This window comes from Myotis brandtii, unplaced genomic scaffold (assembly GCF_000412655.1).
Source record: "Myotis brandtii unplaced genomic scaffold, ASM41265v1 scaffold468, whole genome shotgun sequence".
Lineage (NCBI taxonomy): Eukaryota > Metazoa > Chordata > Mammalia > Chiroptera > Vespertilionidae > Myotis > Myotis brandtii.
Genome location: NW_005367874.1, coordinates 308329 through 334977, shown reverse-complemented (window position 1 = coordinate 334977; position 26649 = coordinate 308329). Strand labels below are relative to the sequence as shown.

General features: G+C 49.2%; 1 protein-coding gene across 3 annotated transcripts in view; it reads left to right on the top strand.

Annotated features, from left to right (window-relative positions):
• The window catches only part of ME3 (malic enzyme 3, NADP(+)-dependent, mitochondrial), a 185077-nt gene that overhangs the window by 156379 nt on the left and 2049 nt on the right, over nucleotides 1–26649 (top strand). For all 3 annotated transcript variants that reach the window (XM_014547182.1, XM_014547181.1, XM_005875629.2), the window contains 7 exons: nucleotides 6779–6888; nucleotides 20231–20328; nucleotides 20680–20793; nucleotides 22548–22653; nucleotides 23258–23400; nucleotides 23928–24101; nucleotides 25354–25452. In XM_014547182.1, coding sequence (XP_014402668.1) covers nucleotides 6779–6888; nucleotides 20231–20328; nucleotides 20680–20793; nucleotides 22548–22653; nucleotides 23258–23400; nucleotides 23928–24101; nucleotides 25354–25452 — 844 coding nt within the window. The remainder of the gene's footprint in view (nucleotides 1–6778; nucleotides 6889–20230; nucleotides 20329–20679; nucleotides 20794–22547; nucleotides 22654–23257; nucleotides 23401–23927; nucleotides 24102–25353; nucleotides 25453–26649) is intronic.

Sequence of the window (26649 nt, the reverse complement as noted above, 5' to 3'; positions counted from 1 at the left end):
CGCACACAGTCTGCCCAGGAGCCTCTGCTCTTTTCAAGCCGCACCTGGGTCTCCTGGGCTGTGAAGCCCTCACTGCCTCCCCTGCAGCAGACCTGCCTGCTGCCTTTGAGGCCTCCCCACACCTAGCACATACCTTTTTATGACCCTTGCCACAGTATGTTGCAGCTGTTTTTGCATTTTCTTGTGCCCCCATCAGACTGTGAGATTCTTGTGTTTGCCTTTGTAATCCCGCCGGTAAGACAGTCCCTCATTCACAGTGGACACTTAGGAATGCTTGCTGAATTGATGTTTTAGGTCGTGCCTAAGATAGCTCCCGATACAAAGAGGATCCCCTGCCATATACATTTCTTTAATACTTAAAACAGAAATGTCATAAATAATTGTGATGCAGTGTGATATGTGCGATTACAGAGATGTGTCCAGAGTAGCATGGCAGCCCAGAGGAGAGAATTGCTGCTACCCTGAGGGTAGAGAGAGTGATGGGTCAGAGAAACCTTCCTAGAAGAGGTGACACTTCAGCTTGGACTTACAGTTGGAGGAGGAGTTGGCCTGGTGAAAGGAGGCCTTCTAGGCACTTGAGGAAACCGTGGCGCTGTGCAAGGGCCCACAGTGGTGGGGAAGCAGCAGCATAAGCCAAGGATGTTCGAAGGCACGGGTAGGGGGTGAGCATTGAGGTTGGAGCCAAAGTGAACACCACCCCTGTAAGGACTGTGAGAAATTAAGTGGCCTGCACAGGTTTGTGTTTAGAAAGACAGGGAGGATGGATTGGGGGAGGGGAATAAACCTGGAGGAGGTGAGATCAGTTACTACAAGATCCTGGCCAGAGCGGCGATTGCAGTGTTCCCTGGGAGAGGTGGCCTTGCCCTGGATCCACCCTGCCCCACCTGGAAAAATCCTTTCTGCAGAGGGTCATGTCTCTCCAAGTTCACTCCAGCACAGGTAGGGAGGGTGGGACGCAGAAGGTAAGGTCTCTGGTCAAATAAGCTTAGAAAATGCTGGGTTAACAGGTTTCTTAATGCAGGACTTTTCAGAGCCTTTAATATGCATTGCATATACTGTATGTAACATTCAGAGTTTCCCTAATGGAGTTAGCCACGGAAACGCTTTCTGAGAGCATCTAAAGCAGTGGTTCTCAACCTTCTGGCCCTTTCAATACAGTTCCTCATGTTGTGACCCAACCATAAAATTATTTTCGTTGCTACTTCATAACTGTAATGCTGCTACTGTTATGAATCGTAATGTAAATATCTGATGTGCAGGATGGTCTTAGGCGACCCCTGTGAAAGGGTCGTTCGACCGCCAAAGGGGTCGCAACCCACAGGTTGAGAACCGCTGAAAAGAGACTTGTGCTTAATGGACTGTGTAAAATAGAAACAAAGACCAGAGCTCCATGATTCTGTCAGCTCCAGTTCCTGGAAGGAAAACATAAATAAATGCAATCGCTTTGCATTGGGTGACGACTGATGCTCTCACTGAGCACTCTGCCCTGGGAGTCGTGGATGCGTGTTTTTCGTTGGGGGGACAGAGTGGGCTCCCATGGAAATCCGAGTGGTGCTTTTTAGTCATTCTGTTTGGACACAGGCTCCTCCCAGGTCCCTTGTGTTTGTCCAGGCCTGAAAGAGGTCGGGCCCAGGTGTTGGAAAGAATGGCGGGTCCTGACCTATGGAAAGAGAAACCAGGTCGGCAGCCTCTGGAATGCTTTGCTCTCACCCATCCCTCACGCAGCCTCCGGTTGGCTGGCTGGGAGGAAGGATGGGGCAGCCACCTCAGAGTCTCCTCACCCAGGTGGCAGGTGCCCAGGAGGCCTTGTCACAGTGTCACACACAGCTCACCAGGGCTCCCAGGCGCGGTGCTGGGGGAAAACATCCACCCACTCGACAGCCTGGAGTCTCTAAGTGAGCCCTGGCCTTGGACTGCTTTCCCTGGCAGCGCCAAGGCCATTTCCCAGCCGAGTCCCCAGGGTGGAGAAATCCGGTCAGCTCAGTGTGTGGCTGGGGAGGTGCCTCTTTCTCTGTCGCAGGAATCCTCCCCTGCAGACACATCAGATGTTCCTGAGCCCCCGCCAGGCTCAGAGTGAAGAGTTCAAAAGTGCAGAAGGGGACAGATAAGGAGGAGCCTCCTTCGGCCTTGGGCCGGCAAGGATGTCAGCAGTAGCTGCCAGCACTAAAATCGGGAAACTGCCCAGAGCCCTGAGGAGGGGCCTACACAGGGTCCCTTCCGAGGGGCTCCTGCCGCTGCAGCTGCACCACCGGGTGGGTGGCTGCCTTGGCCGGGCCAGGGCACTCAGCCGGTCTGGTGAGTCTCAGCTCAGAAAGGACTCTACAGTACTGACGCAGGCTTTCCCTGTCACGTGTTGCTCTTACTCGGGATCACCAGCAATCCCTACTTTGGACTTGTAGAAATGTCTGAGTGAAGCTCCTAGCATGTCTACTCCAACCCTGTCTGAAGTAGCCCACGCTGCTCCACCAACACTCTCAGAGCAGGAAACTAAGACCCAGAGAGAGAGCACTCAGCGCTTATGTCAGGGACAGAGGGAAAACGCAGTTGTCCTCTCTCCCAGGACAGTGTTTTCTTCATCACATGGCACTTCCTTATCTTTTACAAATTTACATCGCCATTAACCCCTAGAGTGCCGGGGAGCAAGATCGCGCTCCTCCTGTCTTTCGCCAAAAGTGCCAGGAGCGCTATCAAAGCTTCGAAATGGCGTCCAGTTCTAAGTCTGCTTTTATTAGTGATGATGGTATTGCTAAATATGTCAATGTAGTAAAGGTTTCCTTAAGTTTTTGAATATGTAACTTCATTTACTTGCGATTCATCATTTTTTTCCTAAACTGCTGTAAAATCAGCAAAAATGCCTTGGCAATTTTAGCATCGTTCTTAGGATATTGGTTGGCACTCAAAGGGTTAAAACTAAACTAAAGTGAGTTCTACCCTGGGCTAGAGCCAGCTTCAGATTCCAGCCCCACCACTTTCCAACTGCAATGGAATCAGTAACCCCTGGGCAACAGCTCAGGACTCCTCCGAAATAGTGGCTACTTCATAAGGTCACGTGCGGGTTAACTGAGATAACATGCAAAGAGTTCAGGGAGATGCCCCCCAGGTAATCAACACACAGGGAAGTTTAGCTATTTTTGTTACTATTGTTGTCAGTAGTGACAAGTTAATGAGTCCATGTAAGTCAGTTATAATTAACATTTAAATTGGCGTTATGCTGAAAGCTCATTACCTATATTTGGATGTCCATGGATGAATTGAGAAAAGTTTGTTTGTTTTCACCGAAGCCATGTACATTTTCACTTTGAAATTGTGTTTCTGGTTTTAATTGGTTTTTAGTTAGTTTCACAAGTTGGCAGGCAAACTCACAACACTAAATTTTTACCAGCTCCTTTATGTATACCCTTTCCTAAAGCATCAATAGATGCTTTTGGATGCATGGATGAATGGATGGATGGATGGATGGATGGATGGATGGATGGATGGACAGATGTACACGTGGACAGCTGGATGATGCTAAGAGTGCAATTGAAACAACCACCCTTGATTCAGACTAGTGAGTGGTCTGGCATAATGAAAAGCCTTAAAGGAGGGGGCAAGAGGCTGGGGGACATTGGTGAAGGGCCAAAGGTCTCCGTGGAGACAAAGAACAGGTGCAGTGGAAGTGAGGGAGGTGGAAAGAGAGGCTGAGTTCAGAGACTGAGATGGGCAGTGTGAGATGCTAGAGCAGGACTGGTTTCTGGTGAGGAAAGGTCAGGGAGCAGCTATGGGGAGGGGTGTCCAAGATGAATAGGGTTGTGAAGTCCAAGCAGGTCTAGGAATGCCGTCTAGGTTATTGGATGGGCGATTCACATAGCCTTTTGTGCAGTCCCGAGTTAGGGTTAAAGCATCCTGAATTAATGAAGGTTTACTCAATATCTCAGCATATTGCTCCCTGGGAGGTTCTCATATATAAAACTGAATGTAACACGAAAGAGTAATAATAGTGCACTGAACAAAAGTGCTTATTTTTATAACTCTGGCCTTATTTTTACCTCCAAGTGGTGCTATTTAAAGGTCAAGTGTGTGTGTGTGTGTGTGTGTGTGTGTGTGTGTGTGTGTGTAAGAGAGAGACAGAGAGGGAGAAAGGAGACCATGTATCACATTCTTTTGCTGTCTGACCTTTTCAGCATTTAGCTCCAGGCCAATTGCGGAGTTACACTGGGAGTCTTGTGAGGATTATATATAGCAAAATGTCACCAGCAACCAAAGACATTCTGTTCCCCCTCCCGAATCAAATACTTGAAATTCACACCCTCAACAAAAATTCACAGTAAATTTTGGCTTGGCAAGCATAGCACTATATTTGTGCACAGGAAGTCTTATGTATCCTTTCTCTTCATCCTACAAGAAGGGAGCTGGAGGTGGTCAGGAGACACAGTGAGCCCCCACTCCTACCCCCATCAGCACTTGCTATGCGACTGTGAATAAGATTTGTGGCCAGGATGACACATGTGTTTAGCACTTTATAATTTAAAGCCACCTTCAGGTCTTGAGTTCCATTCCAGTCAAGGCCATGTACCTCGGCTCAATCCCCGGCCCTGGTAGGGGTGTGTGCCGGATGCAACCAATCGATGTGCCTCTCTCACATTGATGTTTCTTTCTCTGTCTGTCTCTCCCCCTCCCTTCCACTCTTTCTAAAAATTAATGGAAAGAATATCCCCGGGTTAGGATTAACAAAATAAAATAAAAAAATAAAAGCCACCTTCAGCTTTTAGTCCTCCAAACAGCCCACAGAAGTTGTCCAGGCAGATATTATTGTGCCCATTGACAGATGGGGAAACCGAGGCAGAATAGAAAAGTGACATGACTTGTGCAAGATCACTCAGTTGTATGTGGCACAGCCAGGTCTAGTCCACAAGCCTCTTAACCTCGGGCCAGAGCTCTTAGCCCTGGACTGCGGCAGGTTACTGCCCCTCCGTTTCTGCCTCTGTAACATGAACCTGCCTCCCGATCCCCCACCAACAGCCCTAAATCACTAAGGTTCTGGAAGGCTCATTGTAGGAGCAAATATTTTCATTTCTACTATACAGGGTGTCATGCACAAACGTATGAGGTTGCAAAAAATGTTTTATGGGCCATTTCCGTGCTACTCAACCCCTCATAGCCACCAGCCTCATCAGAGACAGATGTCCCCCATAGCACAGGAAGCCCACACAGAAGTGTGCACCCCACCCACCTTTTCAGCAAGGTCATAAATCCTCTGTCCCAGCTGGTCCCGAGCCTCTAGGCCACACCTGGCTGTGGATGGCAGAACACTTCTATCACCTGCCTCTCGACACTCCTTGCTGATCAATCGGTCATTTTTTTTCTCAATGAACATGACCTCAGATACTATTAGTCACAAATTGACCCATGGGATGAAGTCTTTTTATCTGTTTGGTCCATGGATTGAGTGATTTTGAATAAGTCATATCACTCTTGCTTCCAGAAAGACTCCAATAAGAGACACAATACAACAAAACTACCAAAACCAGGGTCAAAGGGCAAGAATGAGTCGGGGGGGGGGGGGGGGGGGGGGCAAGCCCGGGGTGAACGACTGAATGCTGGTGTTCAAAGAAGGAAAGGGGGGGGGGGGGGGGGGGGGGAGTGCGTGCAGAAAGCCCAGGCTGAGGGAACCCACTGTCAAAGAAGAGAAATCTTAGCTCTTACCTTTCTCACAGACGATGTCAACAGCAAAAGTAGGTTGTGAGTCTAGTCATTTTTAAAGGAACACAAACTTTAACCTGACCCCGGAATCTAGGAGGCGGTTCTGGCATAGATTATAAATAAGGCATCTCAGGTGGCTTTGTGGGCGTGTCTTCACCCACCAAGGCAGCGTTTCTCAGAGCTCTCTGCACTGTCAGATCAGAACCATCAGGGTGCTTGCTAAAATTCAGATTCCTGTACAGTGTGGGGACCATGGTTAATAATTAATATGTATCGGATACTTGAAGCTTGCTAAGAGAGGAGATCTTAAATGTTCCCACCATTCAAAAAAAGGGGGTAACTGTGTGAGGTGATGGATGTGTCAGTTAGCTGGACTGAGCCAATGGTTTCACGGGGATTTGTATATCACAATAAAATGCAGTTTCCTGAGCCCCTCCCCAAACTCTCTGAGTGAGAATCCCTGGAAGACGGGCCTGGTGACCTGCATTTTAGACTGAGTCTTCTGTATCTTCAAGATGGAGAACACCCTCACCGAGGAGTGAGCAGAAGACAGGGGCTTAATGCAGTGGCCTTTCCCAACCTCCCTTGCATCTTCTCCGGGAACAGTGCCGGACCCAGAAGAGTCTCTGGTGGAGGAACCTGAGGCCTCGGGATGCACCCAGGGAACATGAGGAGGCCACAGAGGCTCCCCAGGCCCTGGAGCTGGAGAAGCCGGCTCTCTGCATACACTTGAGTGTAGAATAGGGTTTCTGCTTGAATTCCAGATGGCCACAGGCCACAGGCCACAGAGAGAGCAGGCCCCATCTCAGCCCTTCTGCCCACATGGGTCTGCCATCCATGGCCCATGGGAGCCACCATTAGAGACAGTGATGTGGGCTCTACTGACCTCCAAGCCCAGGGCCCTTACTCTTCCCCTTCCTCATCTCATCCATAATGGGGCAGGCAGAGCTGGGAGTCCAGGAGCCAGCTGGGTGGCAAAGACCCCAGTGAACGAGCCATGCCACACTGGAGCCTCCCCACCCCCAGTGCAGGCCGGGGAATGCTAGGGGTCAGCCTCGGGAGGCAGTCACGAGTTCTTTCCTTTCCCTCCCCACAGGTTTGGCATAAACTGCCTCATCCAGTTTGAAGATTTTGCCAATGCCAACGCCTTCCGCCTGCTCAACAAGTACCGCCATAAGTACTGCATGTTCAACGATGACATCCAAGGTAGGTCTCTACCCCGCCCCACAAAGCCCCCGAGGATGAATGCCTTCTCACAAGGCTCTCCTGGATGCCAAAGAGGGGGCATCTGGTAGCTGGTTTGCTGCCAACAACTGTTGAAGAAAGAGCATTAGACTTGCTTTCAACTCCCACGCAGCTAATTCTTAGCTCTGTGACCTCAAACAAGTCTCTTAAGTTTGCTAAGCCTCAGCTGCCTCATCTATAAAATGGAGATCATCACTACTTCAGAGGAAAGTAAAAATTATATAACTTAATATCTGAGATAAATACTACGCAACACTGTCATTTCCTAGCTACTTGAACTTGGGCAGATCGAGTCTCTGAGCCACAGTTTCGTCATCTGTTCAATGGGGATAATAACTGCCTTGGAAGATTATTGTGAAAATTTAAAGAGCTAATGTATTGGAAAGTACCAGCGCTTCAGACGGTCATAAAAGTGGTCTTCCCCGGCCACAGTAACTTGCTCTTGGATTTTCCAAAACACAAGATGTATTCCTGTCAGGGAATCAGAACAATCCCTCCTCGTATCTTGGCTGGAATGTATACTACTCAGAATGATGCCCCTGAAAGACATTGGGCCCCGGGGCCCCAGGCCCCAGAGCACTCCAAAAGCCAATGGGAAGCATCTTCTAGTTCAGAGTCAACTTGGCCACCTGTTCTATGGACCAGAAATATATGAAGGCCTTTGCTTCTTGCTGTGGAGATGCCAGTATGTGAACCTGGAGTGGCAGAGGTGGTCCCTCAGGGATCATCTCTCCTGATCCAGGCGTTCCCAGTAAGGAGCTTTGTGAGCCATTCCTAGTACTTTATAAAGCAGTGGTTCTCAACCTTCTGGCCCTTTAAATACAGTTCCTCATGTTGTGACCCAACCATAAAATTATTTTCATTGCTACTTCATAACTGTAATGTTGCTACTGTTATGAATCGTAATGTAAATATCTGATACGCAGGATGGTCTTAGGTGACCCCTGTGAAAGGGTCGTTCGACTGCCAAAAGGGTCGCGACCCACAGGTTGAGAACCGCTGTTATAAAGCCTCGATGGCATGCAGGGTATTTATTTTTTATTGCTTTTGGTGGGGCACAGGTGTTGATCTTTGGGAGTAAAAGGTGGGCCAACCCCTCATTTTGCAGATGAGGCTCAAACATGTCACAGCTTTTCATCAAATGAACTAAGAGGATTCAAACCCAGGTAATAACAGCTAGGGATTAGAGCTAAATATGTATTATACATCAGGCACTGTTGTAATAAGCATATTACACATTTACTCCTATAAGATATTATCATCTCTGATGGCCTATAATTGAAGAAAGGGAGGCACAGAGAGTAACTTACATAGCCAGTAAGCAGAGAGTTGAAATTTGGACTCTAAATTCCAAGTTCATTGACACTGGCTATACTGCTCCCAGATCTCACACTTGCAAAAGCAAATGCCTCTTCCTTCCCAGTGGTCCACATAAAGGGCTAAAGAAATTCGGTCAATTGTTGTTGTTTTTGCATCGGTTGTCAAATTTCAAGAGTACAGTTAAGCATCCTATATAATAAAAGGCTAATATGCAAATTGACCAAAAGGCAGAACAACCCATCATTGTGATGCACACTGACCACCAGGGGGCAGACGCTCAATGCAGGAGCTGCCCCCTGGTGGTCAGTGTGCTCCCACAGGGGGAGTGCTGCTCAGCCAGAAGCCAGGCTCACGGCTGGTGAGAGCACAGCGGCGGTGGCGGGAACCTCTCCCACCTCCATGGCAGTCAGGCAATCCCCCAAGGGCTCCCGGACTGCGAGAGGGTGCAGGGTGGGCTGAATTTCATGCACTGGGCCTCTACTATTTTAGATAATTAAGATCAATATATATGACTTCAGTGCCTGAAGAGTGGGTGCCCAGAGAGGGCAGACCCAGGAAGGGAAAGCTAACCCATGCAACTTCTCAGCCATTCACACTCTGTGCCCCAGCCCTGATGCAGGGGCCTGGGATGGGCATTGGGGTCCAGCAGCACTGGCTGGGGGAGGGAGCATTCACTCATGCCTGCCCTGGAGGAAACACCTGCCGCCAGCCCCTGACCAGCTCCCCCCTCATGGCACCCACCCGTGAGTCAGCAGCAGGACAGCCATCCCCCTGAGCCCCTGGGCTGCCAAGGCCAAAGGGTGGAAGCGGAAAACAAGGCCCTGTGGGCAGCACACCTGGTGCACTGACTCCAGATGTGCAGACACACACACCACGTGTTGGTACATCCTCATAAACACAGGCAGAGGGACACATCCAGGCCTGGCAGTGCATCAGCCCCTACCCGCCCCCCCCCCCCCACACACACACACACTGCTGCCAGAGCACCTCAGAGATGAAACTGTGGCTGTCGACACCCTCTTCCTGAGAAAGCTCTCCCTCCCTCCCTGGAAGGATAAGGCCTGTGCCCCTCTCCACCCCCACTCATCTCTCTCTCTCTGACCTCTGACCCACCCTTACTTTAATCCTCCCACCCCCCTTCTCAGTCAGTTCTCTCTGCATGTGAAAGTCCTGTTCTTCAGCTTGGGATGTGTTCCCCATCACATTTACATGAGTAACGAACTCCTACTCACCCTTCAAGACTCAGCTCAAGGGTCTCCTGTCCCAGGGAAGGTCCCACATCAGCCCCCACTTCCCCAGTCTGGTTTGGATGAACACCAAATGCTCCCACAAGCACCTGTGCTCCCCTGTCAGTCTCCTTACCACACTGTACCCCAAATGCCTGCATCAGGTTGTTGGTCTCCCCAAGAGAGGCGTGAACCATTTCCCAGCTCCCCACACAGTGCCTGGCACATCGAAGATGCTTCACACATGTTTGAAGAATGAATGAATGAAGTCTACACATGCAAATCAACATTCTCATGAGCACACCCACCCATGGATGCCACGTGTCTCAGAATCTGCTTCTCAGAGAACCCAAGCGGCGTACAAAGTGGTTTTCATTCACGCTGTCTGATAACTTCCTTGTAAACTGCACCACCACCACCCCCTTTGCTGTCTCATGTCGTTGATGAGGAAACTGAAGTTCAAGGGTTGAATTTTGCTCCAGGTCACATAGGCAGACAGGCACGAAGCTGGGACTAGTTATTTCTGGATAATAGTAACTGAACCTAGTTATTTCTGACTCGGAACTCTCCACCCTCTCTCCACGACACCAGGCTGTCTCTTCTTATTTGTGGATGAGGTGGTGCAGTGAGTCTTCTTGCTAAGGATTAAGAGTGGGCATCACTGCTCTCCGGCATCCTGCTGCTCACCTCACCTTTCCCATTCCCTCCTCTTGCTCCCGGAGTTTATAGACTCAAAGATGAAGCTTACAGAGGTCAAGGGTCTCGCCCACGTCACCAGCTGGTTAGCGAGGGGCCCAGGGCCAGAAGCCTATGATGAGCACTCTTGTTGCCCAGTGGGCAGTGAGGGGACTGGTGAGGAGCTCCAGGACTACTGGGGCAGCGTAGAAGATTAAGCTCATGCTAGAAGTGCCTCCAAATACAAAGTTAAAAAAAAAAGAAATGTAAGACTACAATGCCTTGCTCAAAACTAGGAAAGGAACACCGGCATGCACAGAATTGAAGAGGGCTGGGAGAAAGGGAGAGCGCGATCACAGGGGTGATCAGAAACCAAAACCGTGCCACATGTGGTGGCTGGGGACAGGCCAGGCCACCCAGCAGGACCAGTGGCCAGAATCCACTAGACCCCACACAGGGCAGGGGCTGGGGTCAGGCTGCCCTGATGACAATGAGACTGGGCCGTCCTGCCTGCTCTGCACATCAGCCCCGCCTGGTGTCCTCCGTGGAACAAGGGAAGATGCGACTAAAGGCCTCGGGGTCCCAGCAGACTGAGCCCAGGAGAGCAGGGCCAGGCCTGGTGCTGAACGGGAGCTCGGGCCCAGGACTGGAAGTGTCTCTCAGCCAGTCTTGCTGTAACACACACACCTGGGGTCACCGACCCACAGGGCCAACCAGGGGCAGGGCCTCTGGAGCCCCAGCAGGAGGGTGATACTCCCCAGGGCTGCCCCTGCTCCCCCGCCCGCCTCCCTGCCCCATGGAAAGTCTCTGCACCCCAGGCTGGTTCCGGGTGCCCAGGGCTGCCGGCGGCCCTGACTCATCGCTGGCAGCCTGCTCGGGAATTTTGGAAAAGCCACAGGTGACTTGGTTGTTGCAGCTGGGACCCGGGAGGCCTCCCTGCACTGAGGAGGGAAGAGACCTGCAGGAGGAAGGGCAGGAGCAATGGCCATGCCTGTCCTCCCAAAGGAGCCAGGTCCAGGACACTGCTGGCCAGTAACCGCGGGCGCCTGGCCTCCCTAATAGCTGCCCACAACATGTGGCTGGGGACAGAAAACCCAGCGGCTTGTCAGCCCCAGAGCGCCCTCCTACCCACCAGCCTTCTGTGGGCTGCCTTGCCCGAGGCCTGCCGCATCCCCAAGGCCGGTGGTGCCCGTGTGGTATGTCAGGCATCGTCCCCTCCTCACACGGTTAAGTTTTCGAGTTTTCCGTTGTGAGCCATAGAGCTTACCTGTCAGGCATTGGAGTGAGACAGGCCTAGGTCAATGCCCACTTTTCTGCATTGTGGCTTTGGCCAAATGGCTTAAACCCGCGCAGCCTTCTTTTCCTTATCTGTAAAATGGACATAAAATGGATGTACTATTAACAGCCACATCTGGTCATCAGCCAGTTCCGCCAGGATGACCCAGATGCTTTTGCAAAGCTATGCTCTGTGCTGTTGGCTGCAGCCCATGCCAGTTCACTAAGTATTTCTATCATCCCTCTGTCTGTGGCACCAGGTTGTTGTAAGGCCTGGAGTGATGTGTAGCAGGAACCTGGCACTAAGACCCCTAGTGCATAGTAGACCCCTGACACTTACGTATGGGAAGGGGAAAGGGTGGAGACCTGAGATAGAGGCTTTGGGGGAGGTGAGGAGAGGACCCCTGTGAGCACAGGACTGGAAGTCCTGAGGAGGAGAGAGGCAAGGCCCCACCTCAGCTCTCTCCTTTCCACACATACCTTCCAGCCCAGTGAATTATTCCATGCCTGTGAATTCTCTGCCAACTCTGCAACTTTGATATATTTTTATTGTTATTGATTTCAGAGAGGAAGAGAGAGATAGAAACATCAATGATGAGAATCATTGATTGGCTGCCTCCTGCACACCCACTACTAAGGATCGATCCCACAACCTGGGCATGTGCCCTTGACTGGAATCAAACCCAGGACCCTTCAGACCACAGGCCAGTGCTCTATCCACTGAGCCAAACTGGCTAGGGCCAACTCTGCGACTGAATGTGCTGGCCCCTCTGTCTAGAACTCTCCTCTGCTCTTGGCTCATTTCTCTTTGTCCTAGGACTTAAGCCTCACCACCCCCTGGACACTGCACCCAGGGCCACACCTGTCCCCACCTTTCCCCAGGGCTGGAAGGAGGTGACGTTAGGCAGTGGTCACCCACCTGCAGAATGCTTCTCAGTATCAGTACCGCAGGGCTCAGATGCCACTGTAGGAAAGGGGCGGAAGGGGAGGAATGGCCCAGCTCTGAAGACTGTTCAGCCGGTTTGTCCTGTTTATGAGTTATTTCTGGCTGTCAGGGGTCTGCGACAGCCACACATACACACACACACACACACACACACACACACACACACACCTTTCTATTCTCTCTCCCCCACAGTGAAACTAGTCCTGTGTTCCGAGGCTGTCCCAGTCCCGAGGTTCTCATGAGTCTCCTGCATCTGATCCTGGCTCCTCTGAGACACCCCCATAACCTGTTGATTCCATTAAATCCCCAAAGAAGCAGAGAAGATGGTAACTATTCCCTCTGGCTCCTTCCAAATTGCAGCAGAATAGGCTTAACCCCACCCTCTCCGTGGGCCAGGAAGCACCTTCTAGAGAGTCCGAGGGCTTCAGAAAAGTCCCCTCATGACACAGAAATAGGGTTGAGGCCTTCGGAGAAGCCCTTTGCTTCATGTCCAATAAGGAAAACTTGAATTTTCTGGACCTTTATACTGTGAACTTCCTGTGAACAAAACTGTTCATTCATCCAACATGCCCAAGGCCGAGCCCAGTGAGGCCCCAGCACTGCCACTCAGTGCTAATGAACACGTGAATGGTGGTAGTTCAGTGGCTCGTGGAAGCAAGCCTGGCCTGGGAGTCGCCGCCCCCGGGCCCCAGGGCCTCAGGCCTACCAATCCACCTCGGCCAGACCCCAGGGAGCTTAATTCCTTGTCCTGCTCACAGCCTGGCCTCATCTGAGAAACAGCCACTTCTCTCTCTTTTCTCCAATCATCTGTTGTTTAGCATGGAAGCTCCTGTAACTTTGTGTGACTACTAAAAGCAGAACAGAAACCACGTTTTCAGCCTGCCCTTGGTGCATTTCCTGAACCTGCAGCCTCCAGTTCCCAGCTTGCAGGAAGTACAATTATGGAAAGCTCCCTCGGAAAAGGAAGATTTGTTTTTCTTTCATCATGAAGGAGGAACAACCAGGCATGCTTTCTGCTGCCCATGCCATTTATGGCACAAGCCAAGTTCCAAAACATCCTTGGACCCCGGGGCTATTCCGGGGGTTTCCTCCAGCGAGCTAAGCAGCTTCCTTCCTCTCCGTTTTTAAATCCCTAACATGTTACCCAGGCGTCCCCCAAAATGAAAGTTAATAACAGAGATAACTTTATTTGCCAACCTTTATAATATGGGCTTGAAGAACTGCTGTTTTCCTCTTGAGTTTCCGTCTGTAATTAGGATAACTTGCCACTTCAGAGGGTAGACTCAGAGGAAGAGCCCAGAAAGGTGACCATGAGTGTGGGTTCCAGAAACCAAATACCAAGAGTTTCCCAAAGGAAAAATGAGCAACAGTGTCAAATGCTGCTAAGAGAGAGCAAGGACAAGGAGGGCTGCAGCCTGATCACTAAATTTGGCAAGGTGGGCCCTGGCCAGTGTGGCTCAGTTGGTTGGGTGTCCTCCAGTGCACCAAAAAGTTGCCAGTTCAATTCCCGGTCAGGGCACATGCCTGGGTTTCAGCTAGATCCCCAGTAGAGGGTGTGCAGGAGGCAGCCAATCAATATATCACTCATATCAATGTATCTCTCTCCATCTCCCTTCCTCTTTCTCTATAAAAAAAAGTAATAAATCAATTTGGCAAGGTGAGGTGCTGATGACTTGACAAGAGATAGTGAGAAGTCACTTGATTGGATTGGGTTTCAGGGAGACCAAAGGAAACAGAGTCAATGAGTAAATTCTGCTCATTAGCAGAGTTTGGCTATAAAGGGAAGTGAGAAATAGGGTGGGAACTACAGGGTCAAGAAAAGGCTTTATTAGGATGGAGCTTTATGGCATATTTGTATGCTGATGGCGGTGATCCAGGAGATAGGGAGGAATAGAGGATGCAGAAACAAGGGGAGGGAGCTACAAGACAAATTCCCTGAGTGGGCAAAATGATGGGATCCGAACAGACAGACCTGGAGACAGCGTTAGCTAGGAGCCAGGGCAGTTCATCCATGGTAAGACAAGGAATGGCAGAGCATATGGGCTTGGAGAAGCAGGGTTTATAGAGTTGGTGGTGAGAGGATTCAGAAGTTCTCTCCTGATAGTTGCTCTTTTCTTTGAACTTCACTTTCCACTTTGGAGAGGGACATGGGGGAAAATAGAACCAACTTCACAGAGTTGTTGTGAAGACTCAATGAGCAAATGCAGGTAAGCACATGCATAGAGCCGAGGTCATGGTGAGAGTGGTCATTAAATGACAATTGCCTGGTATCCTTCATTGAATTTTCCCCATATGTTTGTGCTCTCCGCCTCTTCCAGAGTCACAACTGAACATGTATAGCCACTGCCTAAATTCATCTCCCTCTACCTCCCACACCTCAGTTCTCCTCCAGGGAAACCCCATCAATGCTGCTCCTGCCACCTTCACCTTTAGAGTCAGGAAAGGCTGTCTGAGCTGCCTAGACCCTGAAGTAGCACCCAGGTTTCCCTGCTTTGCTTCCAACTGAGTGACAGATAGTCAGGCCACTGCCTCTCTCTGGCCTCGTTTCCTTTTCTGTACAATTGTTGGATGTCATGCTCTCCAATCCTCATCCAGCACTGGATTTTAGCACTGAAAATTCACCTTTCCATAATAGGCCACTTCTGTATTTCTCATGTAAGCCATTATTCAACCTGCAGCTTCTAACCACAAAAGATATTTAACACCCAAGGAAAAAAAGACTCATCAAGATGGCAGTGTTTGGGGGAGCTTTGGTGATGAAATATCTTTGGCGCCATCTAGTGGCAGGTGCTTTGTACTTCTCCTTTCGGAAGGCAGAAGGCAGTTCAGAAATAGAATCAGCGGAGCAGGAAACACCCTCTCTGTCCAGTGGAAGGAAACTAGTACTTCACCTAGAGAAGTCATCTAGTTCAGTGAGTCTCGAACTTAAATGGGCATGTAAATCATCTGGAGATCTTTTGGATTACAGACTCTGACTTGGAAGGACAAATGAAAGTGGGTTTTGAGAGGCAAAAAGTAAGACAGATGAGGTTGTTTGCAGGGAGACGGAAAACTGGGGAATAGCCACCACGATAAGTGGACTTTGAGAAAATGATGGACAATGGGGTTTTGGGGACTTGGGAGGAGGGTCATACCATGCAAATCTCACAACCTCTGTCAGTGATTTAAATAACTATCTAAACCACTTTTTTATGCTTTCTTGGATGTCAGATTGGGTGTTCCTTTTAAATGCAGTACAGTAATGAGCCTGGCCATGACATAGCCAAGCTTAGATAAAAGTAGACATCAGTGCAGCCAGTGTTGCTCAGTGGTTGAGCATCGACCTATGAACCAGGAGGTCATGATTCAATTCCTGGTCAGTGTTCATGCCTAGGTAGTGGGTTCAATCCCCAGTAAGGGGCATGCAGGAGGCAGCCGATCAATGATTCTCTCTCATCATTGATGTTTCTATCTCTCTCCCCCTCTCCCTTCCTCTTTGCAATCAATAAAAATATATTTTTTAAATACACATATATATTTTAAAAGTAGATATCAGAGCCCTGGCAGGTGTGCTTAGTGGTTAGAGCGTCATCCTGCACACTGAAGAGTCGTGAGTTTGATTCTCAGTCAGGCACATACCCAGGTTGAGGGTTTGATCCCAGGAAGGGGATCAATCAATGTGTGAGGCAACCAATCAATGTTTCTCTCTCATGGAAACAGCAGGGGCAACGCACAGAAGTGGAAAAAATGGATGTGGCCTCTTAGGGAATGGTGAACGATGCAACTGGCACATAGGGTGCATGCGGAGTGATGAAGCTGCAAAGGTGGGTTGATAGTGATAGTATACCTTTCTACATGTAAACTGACAAAAAGAGCATCATGAACAACTCTGTAACAGTCATCACACTTACACTCATTTAGTAGCTTCTTTCTTTCTGAAGCAGGAATGAACCTATTTTGTTACCATTGGTATCCTCAGTACCCTCCAAAGGTTTCCTTAAACCGGCGGTCGCCAACCTTTCGGACCTCACAGACCACTAGCGGTCCGTGGACCACCAGTTGGCGACCGCTGCCCTAGAGTCTGGTAGATAATCTATGCTCAATCGATAAATGAAGGAATGCAATGGTTTGAAACAATGACCTCTGTGTTACAGTTATTTGTATAAACTGGGAGATACCTGAGTGCGGGGACCAGGTTTGATTCATCTGTCTTCCACGGTGGTGCCTTCGCCTGGTAGGCCTTCATGAAATGCACACTGAGCTCCTTTGGGACCCTCAGACAGTGTTAGAAAGCCCCTGAGGTCCTCAGCCCTGGCTCTGGATCCTGCTGACATTTCAGCAGTCCCTCCAGGCCATAGGTGTGTGAAGGCTGAGAGCCTGGGGAGTATGGTCCTGCCTCGGGTCCTGCCTTCTGCTATCTGCAATGATGAATGTGCATTTATTGGACTCTGACTATTTGCTGTGCCCCCTGTCTCAGCCCACCACACAGCCTCTAAGCCAGGTATAAATCCAACCCATGTTCTGGGAGAAGGCTCCACCCTGAGCTAACAAAAACAAACCCCCTAGAAAACAGGAAACGAAAATTCACTCATACTCCCACCCTGTAACCATTAGTATTTTGTAGTTCCTTCCAGATTTTCTGTGTATGTTTTTTATAATTAGAATCATGATATGTAGACTATTTAAGGTTTTCCTCCTTCTTACTAACCCAATGAAGTGTAGTTCAGGGATTATGAGCAGAAGCCCTAGAGCCTGATTCCCTCAGTTCAAAGCTTCATTCTGTTATGTGATCTTGAACAACTCAACAAACTGCTCTGTGCCTCATTTTCCTAATCTGTAAAATGGGGACAATAGTGAAAACGGAACCAAGGTCCAACTGCCTGAAGGCCAACCTGGTAAGACAGGTGCTGGTTAAAAAAGAAAGAGGTGCATTTGCGTGCCAGTCTCTCGAGAAGATGGGGGACTCTTGTCCAAAGCCCATCTCTACATTTCAGTACAGACAGAGCTTTTTATAGGGAGGGAGAGGGAAAGCAGAATGAAGAAATCAATGGGCAGGGACTGTAGAGTTCTCTATGTGCAGGCCAGCATAGTCCATTCCCATAAGGATCTCAAAACTGGTCAAGTGATGGTCTGGTGTGCGTCATCCTGGTCTTTGTCATCCTGGTTATACGTTCTCCTTCACCTTTGAAGGTCAGCAAATCTCCCGGAACTGGGGTGACTGAAGGTTGGAGTCTGTATCTTCTGCAATTAGTTCGTAGGATTCTAATGCAAGTGTGCTGTTTATCTACAAGCTACATATTAGTCAGAGTTAGCATTTACAGAAACAATGTCAAAAGAATGGGGGTGTGGGTTGCAAAAATAGGATTAAATAAATATCTTTACATTAAAACATATAAAGGGGGCTCACCGTCAGAAGCCAAGATGGCAGAGGTGGCCAGTGTATCCTTGAGGCGCCCAGAGTATTCTTGAGGCGCCATTCCCAGCCATAGCCCTTGATGGAGTCTGCCTGCTGAGGGACCCAGACTGTTGCAGGTACACCTCCCCAAATCAAGAAATTTGCCATCTATTGTTGGGACACAGACAAGACTGGAGATAAACCTCATATACAAACTTAGGAAATTGATTTGAATAAATGTGGTCCTATGGTGTTGAATGTTAATCAAGTTTAAGAATGAGCCCAGCTGGCATGGCTCAGTGGTTGAGCATCGACCTATGAACTAGGAGGTCACAGTTCAATTCCCGGTCAGAGCATATGTCCAGGTTGCGGGCTCGAACCCCAGTGTGGGACGTGCAGAAGGCAGCCGATTAATTATGTCTCTAGCTCTCTCTCCCTCTCCCTCTCCCTCTCCCTTTCTCCTTTGCAGGCTCAATCCCTGGCCCTGGCCCTGGTGCAGGAGGCAACCAATGCCCTTTCTCCTTTGCAGGCTCAATCCCTGGCCCTGGCCCAGGCATGTGCAGGAGGCAACCAATGCGTGTGTCTCCCTCACATCAATGTTTCTCTCTCTCTCTCTCTCTCTCTCTCTCTCTCTCTCGCTCGCTCTCGCTCTCACTCTCACACTCTGTCACTTCCTCACATCCACTCTCTAAAATAAAATGGGGGAAATATCCTCAAGTGAGGATTAACAAAACAAAAACCAAAAACTCTGCAAGTGAGTTATTAGGTGAAATGGTGAGAGGAGCCACTCCCACTGCAACCCCTTGAGTTCCAGAACCAAGCATTCTGGCTGTGGGAGAAGAAGCACAATGCATTGTTTGCTAAGTCAAATTCTATATTGCATTCTGTAAAACAGAACCTTACCTTCTTCATAGAGTGTTACCTGAACTAAGTCGTAAGTAAGTCTTCAGTAGCCCATTCTACTGATCTTTGAGGCCAGCTGCTCCTGGGTGAGAGAGTACATGTCAAGACCACTGAATCCAAGGGTCTGAGCCTATCGCTTCACTTCTGTTACTCTGAAATGAATTCCTTGATTAGAAAGAAGCCTTGTTGTCTGGAATATATCAGGATGGTGAACAGGCATTCCAAACATCCACAGATGATGGCACTGACAGAGCATTATGGACAGGGAAGGAAAATCCATATCCAAAATACAAGTTTATCCCATGAGGACAAATCTCTTTCCTGTCTATAATCAAAAGAGTCCAATGTAATCATTCTGCTGCCAGCTGGATGGTCCTCCCAGGGAATGGTGCCACATCAGGAGCTTGGTCTCTGCCATTGACAGGTTAATCGTTTGGCAGTCACAGTAGTGAGAGGAAGTCCATGCATAGCCTCCATCCTTGTCACCATGACTACTTTGTACATAAACTTGTTGAACAAATTCTAGGTGACTGGGGAAAGATGCTAACATACACAGAACATGCCATGCTGTCCACCTGATTATTAAGAACCTAGTCTCATTATGCCCTATGGTTACCTTTCATATGGGGCACAAATATCTTCACACTCTGTACCCATTTCAAGAGGTCCATACACCCACACACACACCAGACTTCCTCATCACCAATCTTACTGTTTTGTTCTTTTTAAATCCCTGACCATCCAGCTAAACCATTAGCAACTGCCCATGAACTAGTGAGGACCTAGCCAACTCTTGGACCAAAGTGGACAACCAAGTTTGTGATTTGAAGTCATGTGCATAGGAAAGAATTCCTTCACCAATACCCTTAGGGCTACCTTTATGTTGGGGCTGTGAAACTACAACCATACACTTCTAGTTGATAGTAGCAGATCATTAAGAATATATACTGCCATCAAGTCCAAGTTATTTTCTCCTTGGTCAGCTGGTCATGAGGAATTCCTTTTGGGGCCTTAGGTGTGGATTGAGAGAGAGGAAGTCATGCAGCAGGAGTAGGTGTCAAGCAAATCTGAGCCACCTGCTCATGGGACTTATACCTTCTGGGCTGCTCATGCCATTTGATGATGGTATGCTTCTGGGTCCAGCCAACCTTATGACTTGGTGGATAAGATAGACAGCTCAGGTCATATGGTCACTTAATGTCTCATAGTTAGTTTGCGGCCTTGTTTTTAATATGGTTATTGTTTACCCTTAAACAAAGAATTTCTTACACTTTATTGTGGGTTCCATTATATTTGTCCTTGTCATTTCATTTATAAATGATGGTCATAGCAGCACCTGACTCTCTGATCTTCTCTCCCAGGATTGAGTAACAATCAGGAGCTGTTTCTCAAAATAACAATCATCTGCAGAAGAGGGCATGGATTTGCTTTAAAACCCTTCATACCTTCAGGCTTAACTTCTATAAAGGCTAAGAAAAGTGGCTTGTCCCACCACAAATTCTAGGTGTGGGAAACCCTGCCAAGTCTTCTCTTGGGGGTTGATACCCAGTCGCCAGAGGTTGACCTCAGTCCATTCTGTTGCAGGCACAGCCGCCGTCGCTGTGGCAGGGATCCTGGCTGCTCTGAGAATCACCAAGAACAAGCTCTCCAATCACATGTTCGTTTTCCAAGGTGCAGGTGAGGTAGGTGCCATCAGGGGCTCTCTACTGTTGTTCCAGTCGGAGAATAAGAATGGGTGGTGGTTTGCCCTAGCTGGTTTGGCTCAGTGGATAGAGTGTTGGCCTGTGGACTGAAGGGTCCCAGGTTCGATTCCAGTCAAGGGCACATGCCTGGGTTGGGCTCAAGTCAGAATCACAGGTGCGTTGTGATCATTGCAGCAGCCTGGGCCCCAGCATTTGGATGACTCGAGGCAAGGACTTAACTGGGTCTCCTGAAAGTAAGGGGGAAGGAGACAGCATCTTGGTGAAACATCTGGTAAATGCTGAGTAGTTGTTTGCTCTATGTCTGAGCATTCACCATTTGATACCTCCCAGGCAGCCATGGGCATCGCCCACCTCCTTGTCATGGCCCTAGAGAAAGAAGGCATACCCAAGGCAGAGGCCAAGAAGAAGATCTGGATGGTGGATTCCAAAGGACTCATTGTCAAGGTACTGTCAGTTTGCAGACCTGGAGGCTATTGGAAGTAGACAGGATGAGGTCTCCAAGGGACAAACTGCTCAGACAGAATAGAGGACAAAAGACTCGAAAGCAAAAGACTCATTGTAAAGTAGCCTTAATCGCTTTTGTCCAGCAGCTTTGAATATGTGTGCAAGTGTGTGTATGTGTGCCCCATCCGGCCCTATCTCCCACCACTCCCTGCCTGTACGAACCTCCAGCCATAATGAATCATGTCCAAAAGTAACACACGCTCTGTTCCACATATTTGCACATTTTGTTCCTCTGCTTGAAATGCCCTTCTCTTTTCCCTCACACCCACTCTCAATTCCACACGTCCCATCCATTTCCTCCTTAACCTGCTGGTTTAGCTCAAATGTTACCTCCTCCAAGAAGCTTCCTCTGAGCATCTAGGTCTCAATTTACTACATCTATACTCATTTAGCCCCCTCCCCATAAATTGCACTTACCACATTATAGGGCAGTTGCCCCTTTACTAGTCTGTCTCCCCACTAGTCTCTGTAGTCTTATGTCAATGTCTGGCATATGGTAGGTGCATAACTAATGTTTGACATATGAGTGAAAGAGGGAATGGGAGAGAGACAGTCCAGCTTCTGACTGGGATGTGGTGAGGGGCACAATCAGATGACCTCCTCCCTTGGGACTTCACTCAAGAGTTCCACGTTTTTATTCCCAGAATGTCACTAACATAGAATGTCAGTGAGAGATTTAAAAAAAAAACAGAGATAGGAACAGGGAAAGTATGTGGGACCACCAACCAAGAATAGCAGAGACCCCTTAGTATAAACTGACCTTCCTATTGTTCCATATAGAGCCAGGTTACTGCTGGAAGGAACTGAGGCCTGGAGACACCTCCTCCCACCCCAGGTCATTCCAAAGCATAATCTAGGCACAGGTAGAGGCTGCCACACTTCCCTCTTGCCCATCTTTCAACATCATTTTGCTAACCCCATTGAGCCACTCCTATTAAAAGATCTCTCAAGCTGATCTCTTCACTCTTCATGAGGAGAGCAACCCAAATGAGTCATCAGAAACGTTTGTACCCATTTGCCAGCCTGTCACCCACCGACTCCTGTTAGGTGAAACGGAAGCAATCTGGCTGGTCTGGTGTAGCCAGCCATTGTAAGCCTGTTCTGGACCTTGGCCTACAACCCAAATGAGTCATCAGAAACGTTTGTACCCATTTACCAGCCTGTCACCCACTGACTCCTGTTAGGTGAAACGGAAGCAATCTGGCTGATCTGGTGGTGTAGCCAGCCATAGTAAGCCTGTTCTGAACCTTGGCCTGGTATTGTTCACAGGGAGGTTAATGGCTCATAAAATGCATGCAGATTCGTTCCCTCAGGCCCCATCTGTCAATTGGACCTGGGTGCTGGATGCCTTGGGGCCAGGGGTCTTGGTTAGACTCACGCATTTCCTGAGAGCCTCTCTGTTCTGGCCCAGGAAGCCAGGACCCAGCAGTTCCAAGATGGGCTTTATAGATTCTCCATAGATGGTTTGGGTTAAATAAAAGCACCATCCACACACACACACACACACTAAAAATCCTTAAGTTCTACCTTCGGTTCTGCCAGGAAATCTGATCAAGAGGGCAGGTCCCAAGGTTCCTGATGGCTCAGACCAAAGCACAGGGCTCAGTGGGAAATGCTCCAAGTCTCCAAATGCATCCATGCCCCTCCCTAGAGGTTCTCACTACAGCTGCTTCGAGTTCTTCCTTTTCCTGCAGGGAAGAAGCCACCTAAACCATGAGAAGGAGATGTTTGCCCAGGACCATCCTGAAGTGAAGTCCCTGGAGGAGGTGGTGAGGCTGGTGAAGCCCACGGCCATCATAGGTAGGAGGAGGGAGGCAGCTCACTGCCCAGCCCAGCTAACCCTCTTGATTGCAGGTGGAGACTGAGGCTCAGCAAAGAGGCATAAGTGGCCCATGGAAACACAGCTCTTTCCCCTATCCCATGTCTAATTCAATACCAATACTTTTATTGAGTGACTACTGTGTAAAAACCATAGAACCAAGGCATCAAGGCATCAAGGGGCTTAAAGATGCGGTTGTACAGTACTGTGGAAGAGCGCAGAGCTGGTTTCTCTAACCAGGATGAAATGAGCATTCCTTCTCTCAGGCAGGGGCCCTGGTATTCCTCCCTGTACGGCAGGAGTAGCCTACAATAAAGGACAAGGTCCAGAAATGCCTTCACGGGTGCACCCTACCTGGGTATGGACCTGAAGTAGACCAGTGGTCCTCAGGGATCAACAGGAGGTCTCAGCCAGCTCAACCAGAAGGACCCTTTTCTCTCTGCTCCCCCCATCCCTGTGTCAGATGCCATCCCCAAGACTCATGAGTCTTTCATGTTGCACCTCGTTCCCGCACCCTACCACCAGGAGGGGAATGGGCTGTTTATACAGAGTAGGCATCCCCACTACCCACCTTTTCCCCTGTAGGTGTTGCTGCCATCGCAGGAGCCTTCACGGAGCAGATTCTGAGGGACATGGCCTCCTTCCACGAGCGCCCTATCATCTTTGCCCTGAGCAACCCCACCAGCAAGGCCGAGTGTACAGCTGAGAAGTGCTACCAGGTCACCGAGGTCAGCAAGGAGTCCTTCCCTCCCCAGGCTGAGAGGACATAGTAGCAATAACTATGAGTAACCCTCTGAGGGTGAAAAAAGTCCCCACATTGCTGATGAGCAAACTGAGGTTCAGAAAGATGAAGTAACTTGCTCAAGGGCACAGAGCCAATAAGGAGTTGGAGCTGACCCTCAAACTCAGGTCTGACTCCAAAGCCCAAGCTCTTCCCATTGAGCTACACTGCTCATGGTTCTTCTAATAACACAGAGCTTTGACCAGAATGCAAGGTCACATGCATAACTGTCACGTCCTGGGTTGGCCCTCCCAGGAGGTGACAGGTGAAAAAGGTACACTTTCACCTCTCAGCAGTTTCTTGGCTACCATGTAACAGTGGGGCTAAGGTCATGAATGAGTGCAGTGTGCTCGGCACGATGCTGAGCATTGGGGAGAGGACGAAGGAAGGTCCAGCATTGAGACATAAGACTAGGCCACCACTGCTGGCCGAAACCGATCTCCAGTTCGTCTCTGACTTTCTTCCTGCCTCCAGGGCCGAGGGATCTTTGCCAGCGGAAGTCCTTTTGAGAATGTGACTCTGGAAGACGGCAGGACCTTCATTCCGGGCCAGGGAAACAACGCCTATGTGTTCCCTGGAGTGGCGCTGGGAGTCATCGCCGGCGGGATCCGGCACATCCCAGATGAGATCTTCCTCCTGACAGCAGAGGTATCACTCGCAATCCTCCCAATAGGACCTATGATCTACCCCCAAAGATTCCTCCTCTGGTCTCTTCTGCTCACCTGCTGCCAATCCTGGCAATGGATACCAAAGGGCCTGGACCTCAAGCTTCTCTCAAAACCACTGTGAGGCTTGAACTTCTCTCAAAACACACACAGGGTTTTTAATGGGGGGAAAGGAAATAGTCAATGGGAGGGGTGCCAACAGGGGGCGCTGGCAGTAAGGAGACATACCTTGTACTGCTCCCTGGCACCCAGCAGTGGCCCTCTAGATGCCTAGTACAGAGGAGATGCCACCTAAGACGTCTGAAACTGTGGGCCTGTGAACCATGACAGGCAACGGGTTCTTCCAGCCCCGGGTCTAGGCCACGTCACTGGGGAAACTGCTGGCAGAATAAGCCCCACTAGAGCAGCTGTCTGTAAGGAAGGGGATGGGCTGCATGTCTGGTTTGCTTGCTCTGAGTACCCGGATCTTGAGCACAGATCTAGAGGCATGGGATGCCCCTGCTCCAGGTATCTCCCTAGAAAAGCTCCCAAAAGCAATCTTTACTAGACACAGTGAAAACAATGAAAGAATTCTTTAAGAATGACAGCACCCTTCATAATAATGCTCACTGATAATTACAGTTACAGTTATTATTTATCAAGTGCTTCCTAAATGTTGGGCACTTCACATTTAACCTGACTCTGAGGCATAGAAATGTCTCTGTTTGTGCCCACAAGCTCCAAAGACTCTACTTGATCTCCGAATCCACTCACACCCCCTCCCCATGGCACTGGAGAGAGACCAAATGCAGCCCTGCTTGGCCCCATTCCTGAGTCCCACCAGTTACCACCAGGTTTCTTCTTCCTATGTCTTGGTCTTTTGAGTGTCAGCTCTGTGTAGCCATGCAGAGATGTCTCCTAGGGTTTCCAGCCTCCCCCAAACTATGTGAACACTAGCTACAGCTTTGTGCTGTGGTTCTGTCTCCCGTATTCTGTGCTTGTGTTTCTTCTCATTGCTACAGTCAGTGGTGGTGGTGTGTCCTATGGCTGTGGGCAGAGCTGTTTGAAACTCCCACTGGTTGGAAATAGTCAGGTCCTGCTTGAAGTCGGCCTGAAAGCAAATCCCCCCATTGTTCAGAAACATGGTTGCCAGAGCCTTCCTGTGTGACCTGGGAGAGGAGTCTTCGGTGTGATGGGTTGGGCTTGTTCTGGGAAGACGGAAACTGAGCTTCTTCCTCTTGGTTCTCTCTCCCCAGAAAATTGCCCACGAGGTCTCTGAACATCATCTGTCCCAGGGGAGACTGTACCCACCACTCAATACCATCCGAGACGTGTCTCTGAGAATCGCCATCAAAGTAAGGAGAACCCTACTCCCTACGATATGGGTAGTGAGGCTCATCCACTGTCTCTGTGACTTCAGAAGGACTGAGGGGGTGGCAGGTGTGGCGACAACCCGAGCTTCTTGGGCTGCACTGCATACAGCCCAGAGGCTGACTGACAAACTCCTGCCTGCAGCTCCAGCCCTACCCCCAACACCCACTCAGGCCAGTTCTGGGAATGATCCTGACTTTCCACTCAAACACCAGGCAGAAAGACCATCAAAGTCCGTAGTTTTGTGGACCGGAATGTGGGTGGAATTTTTTTTAATGAATCATAAGTACCCATTTATACAGAAAGGTCAACTTGCATAGCATCATGGAAAGAGCTCAAGCAGTGGGGTCCCAGCTCTTCCAATCAGCAGCAGAGTCACCTGGGGCCAATCACGTCACTTCCCTGAATCTCAGTTTCCTCTTTTTCCCAAAGGCACCAGTAATTCCTCTCTCCCAGAGTTCTGGAAAATTTTGAAACAGAATTCCACACTCAGTGCCTTCCTGGCCAGAGTAGGTGTTCATTCCTTTCCTTTCTCTCAGAATGAGTGGCCATGGGCTGATCAGGTTCATGGAACATTTCAAGGAAAAGTTCCACCCTAGAGACCATGCAGAGATGATAGGTTTTCAAAGAATCAGAACATGGTGCAATGAACACTGACCCAACATTGATAACTGTTGAATCTAGATGATGAATACATGAGGATTATTATACTATTACTTCTATTAGTATATATATTTTACATTTTCTATAATCAGTTTTAAAAATAATTTCAGAAAATGCATTGCACAATAGCGTCACTCCCCATGACTTGTCCAGTGCAGGTCCAGAATCAACCCTCATGACCAACATTCCAACTCAGAGTCCAGCTGTCCCATGTCCAGTTTCTTCCTTTGGGGATATTTGGATTAACAATGCTCTTCTGAAGCCAAGTATAAAACCCAAAGAACAATGCCCCGGCTGTTCTTCCAGTTCACCCCATTTGGAGGGGGTAGTATCAGGTACTGAACACTTGTACCTGTTACCTAACTTTACCCTGACACCACTCTAGAGAAGTGGTGTCACTTTACCTCCACTTTCCAGATGAGGAAACTGAGGCTTCACAAGGATAATGTCACTGCTGAAGGCCCTTGGGCATTTAGAAGCAAAGGCAGACTTTAGTGTAAGACTTCTTTTAAAAAAAA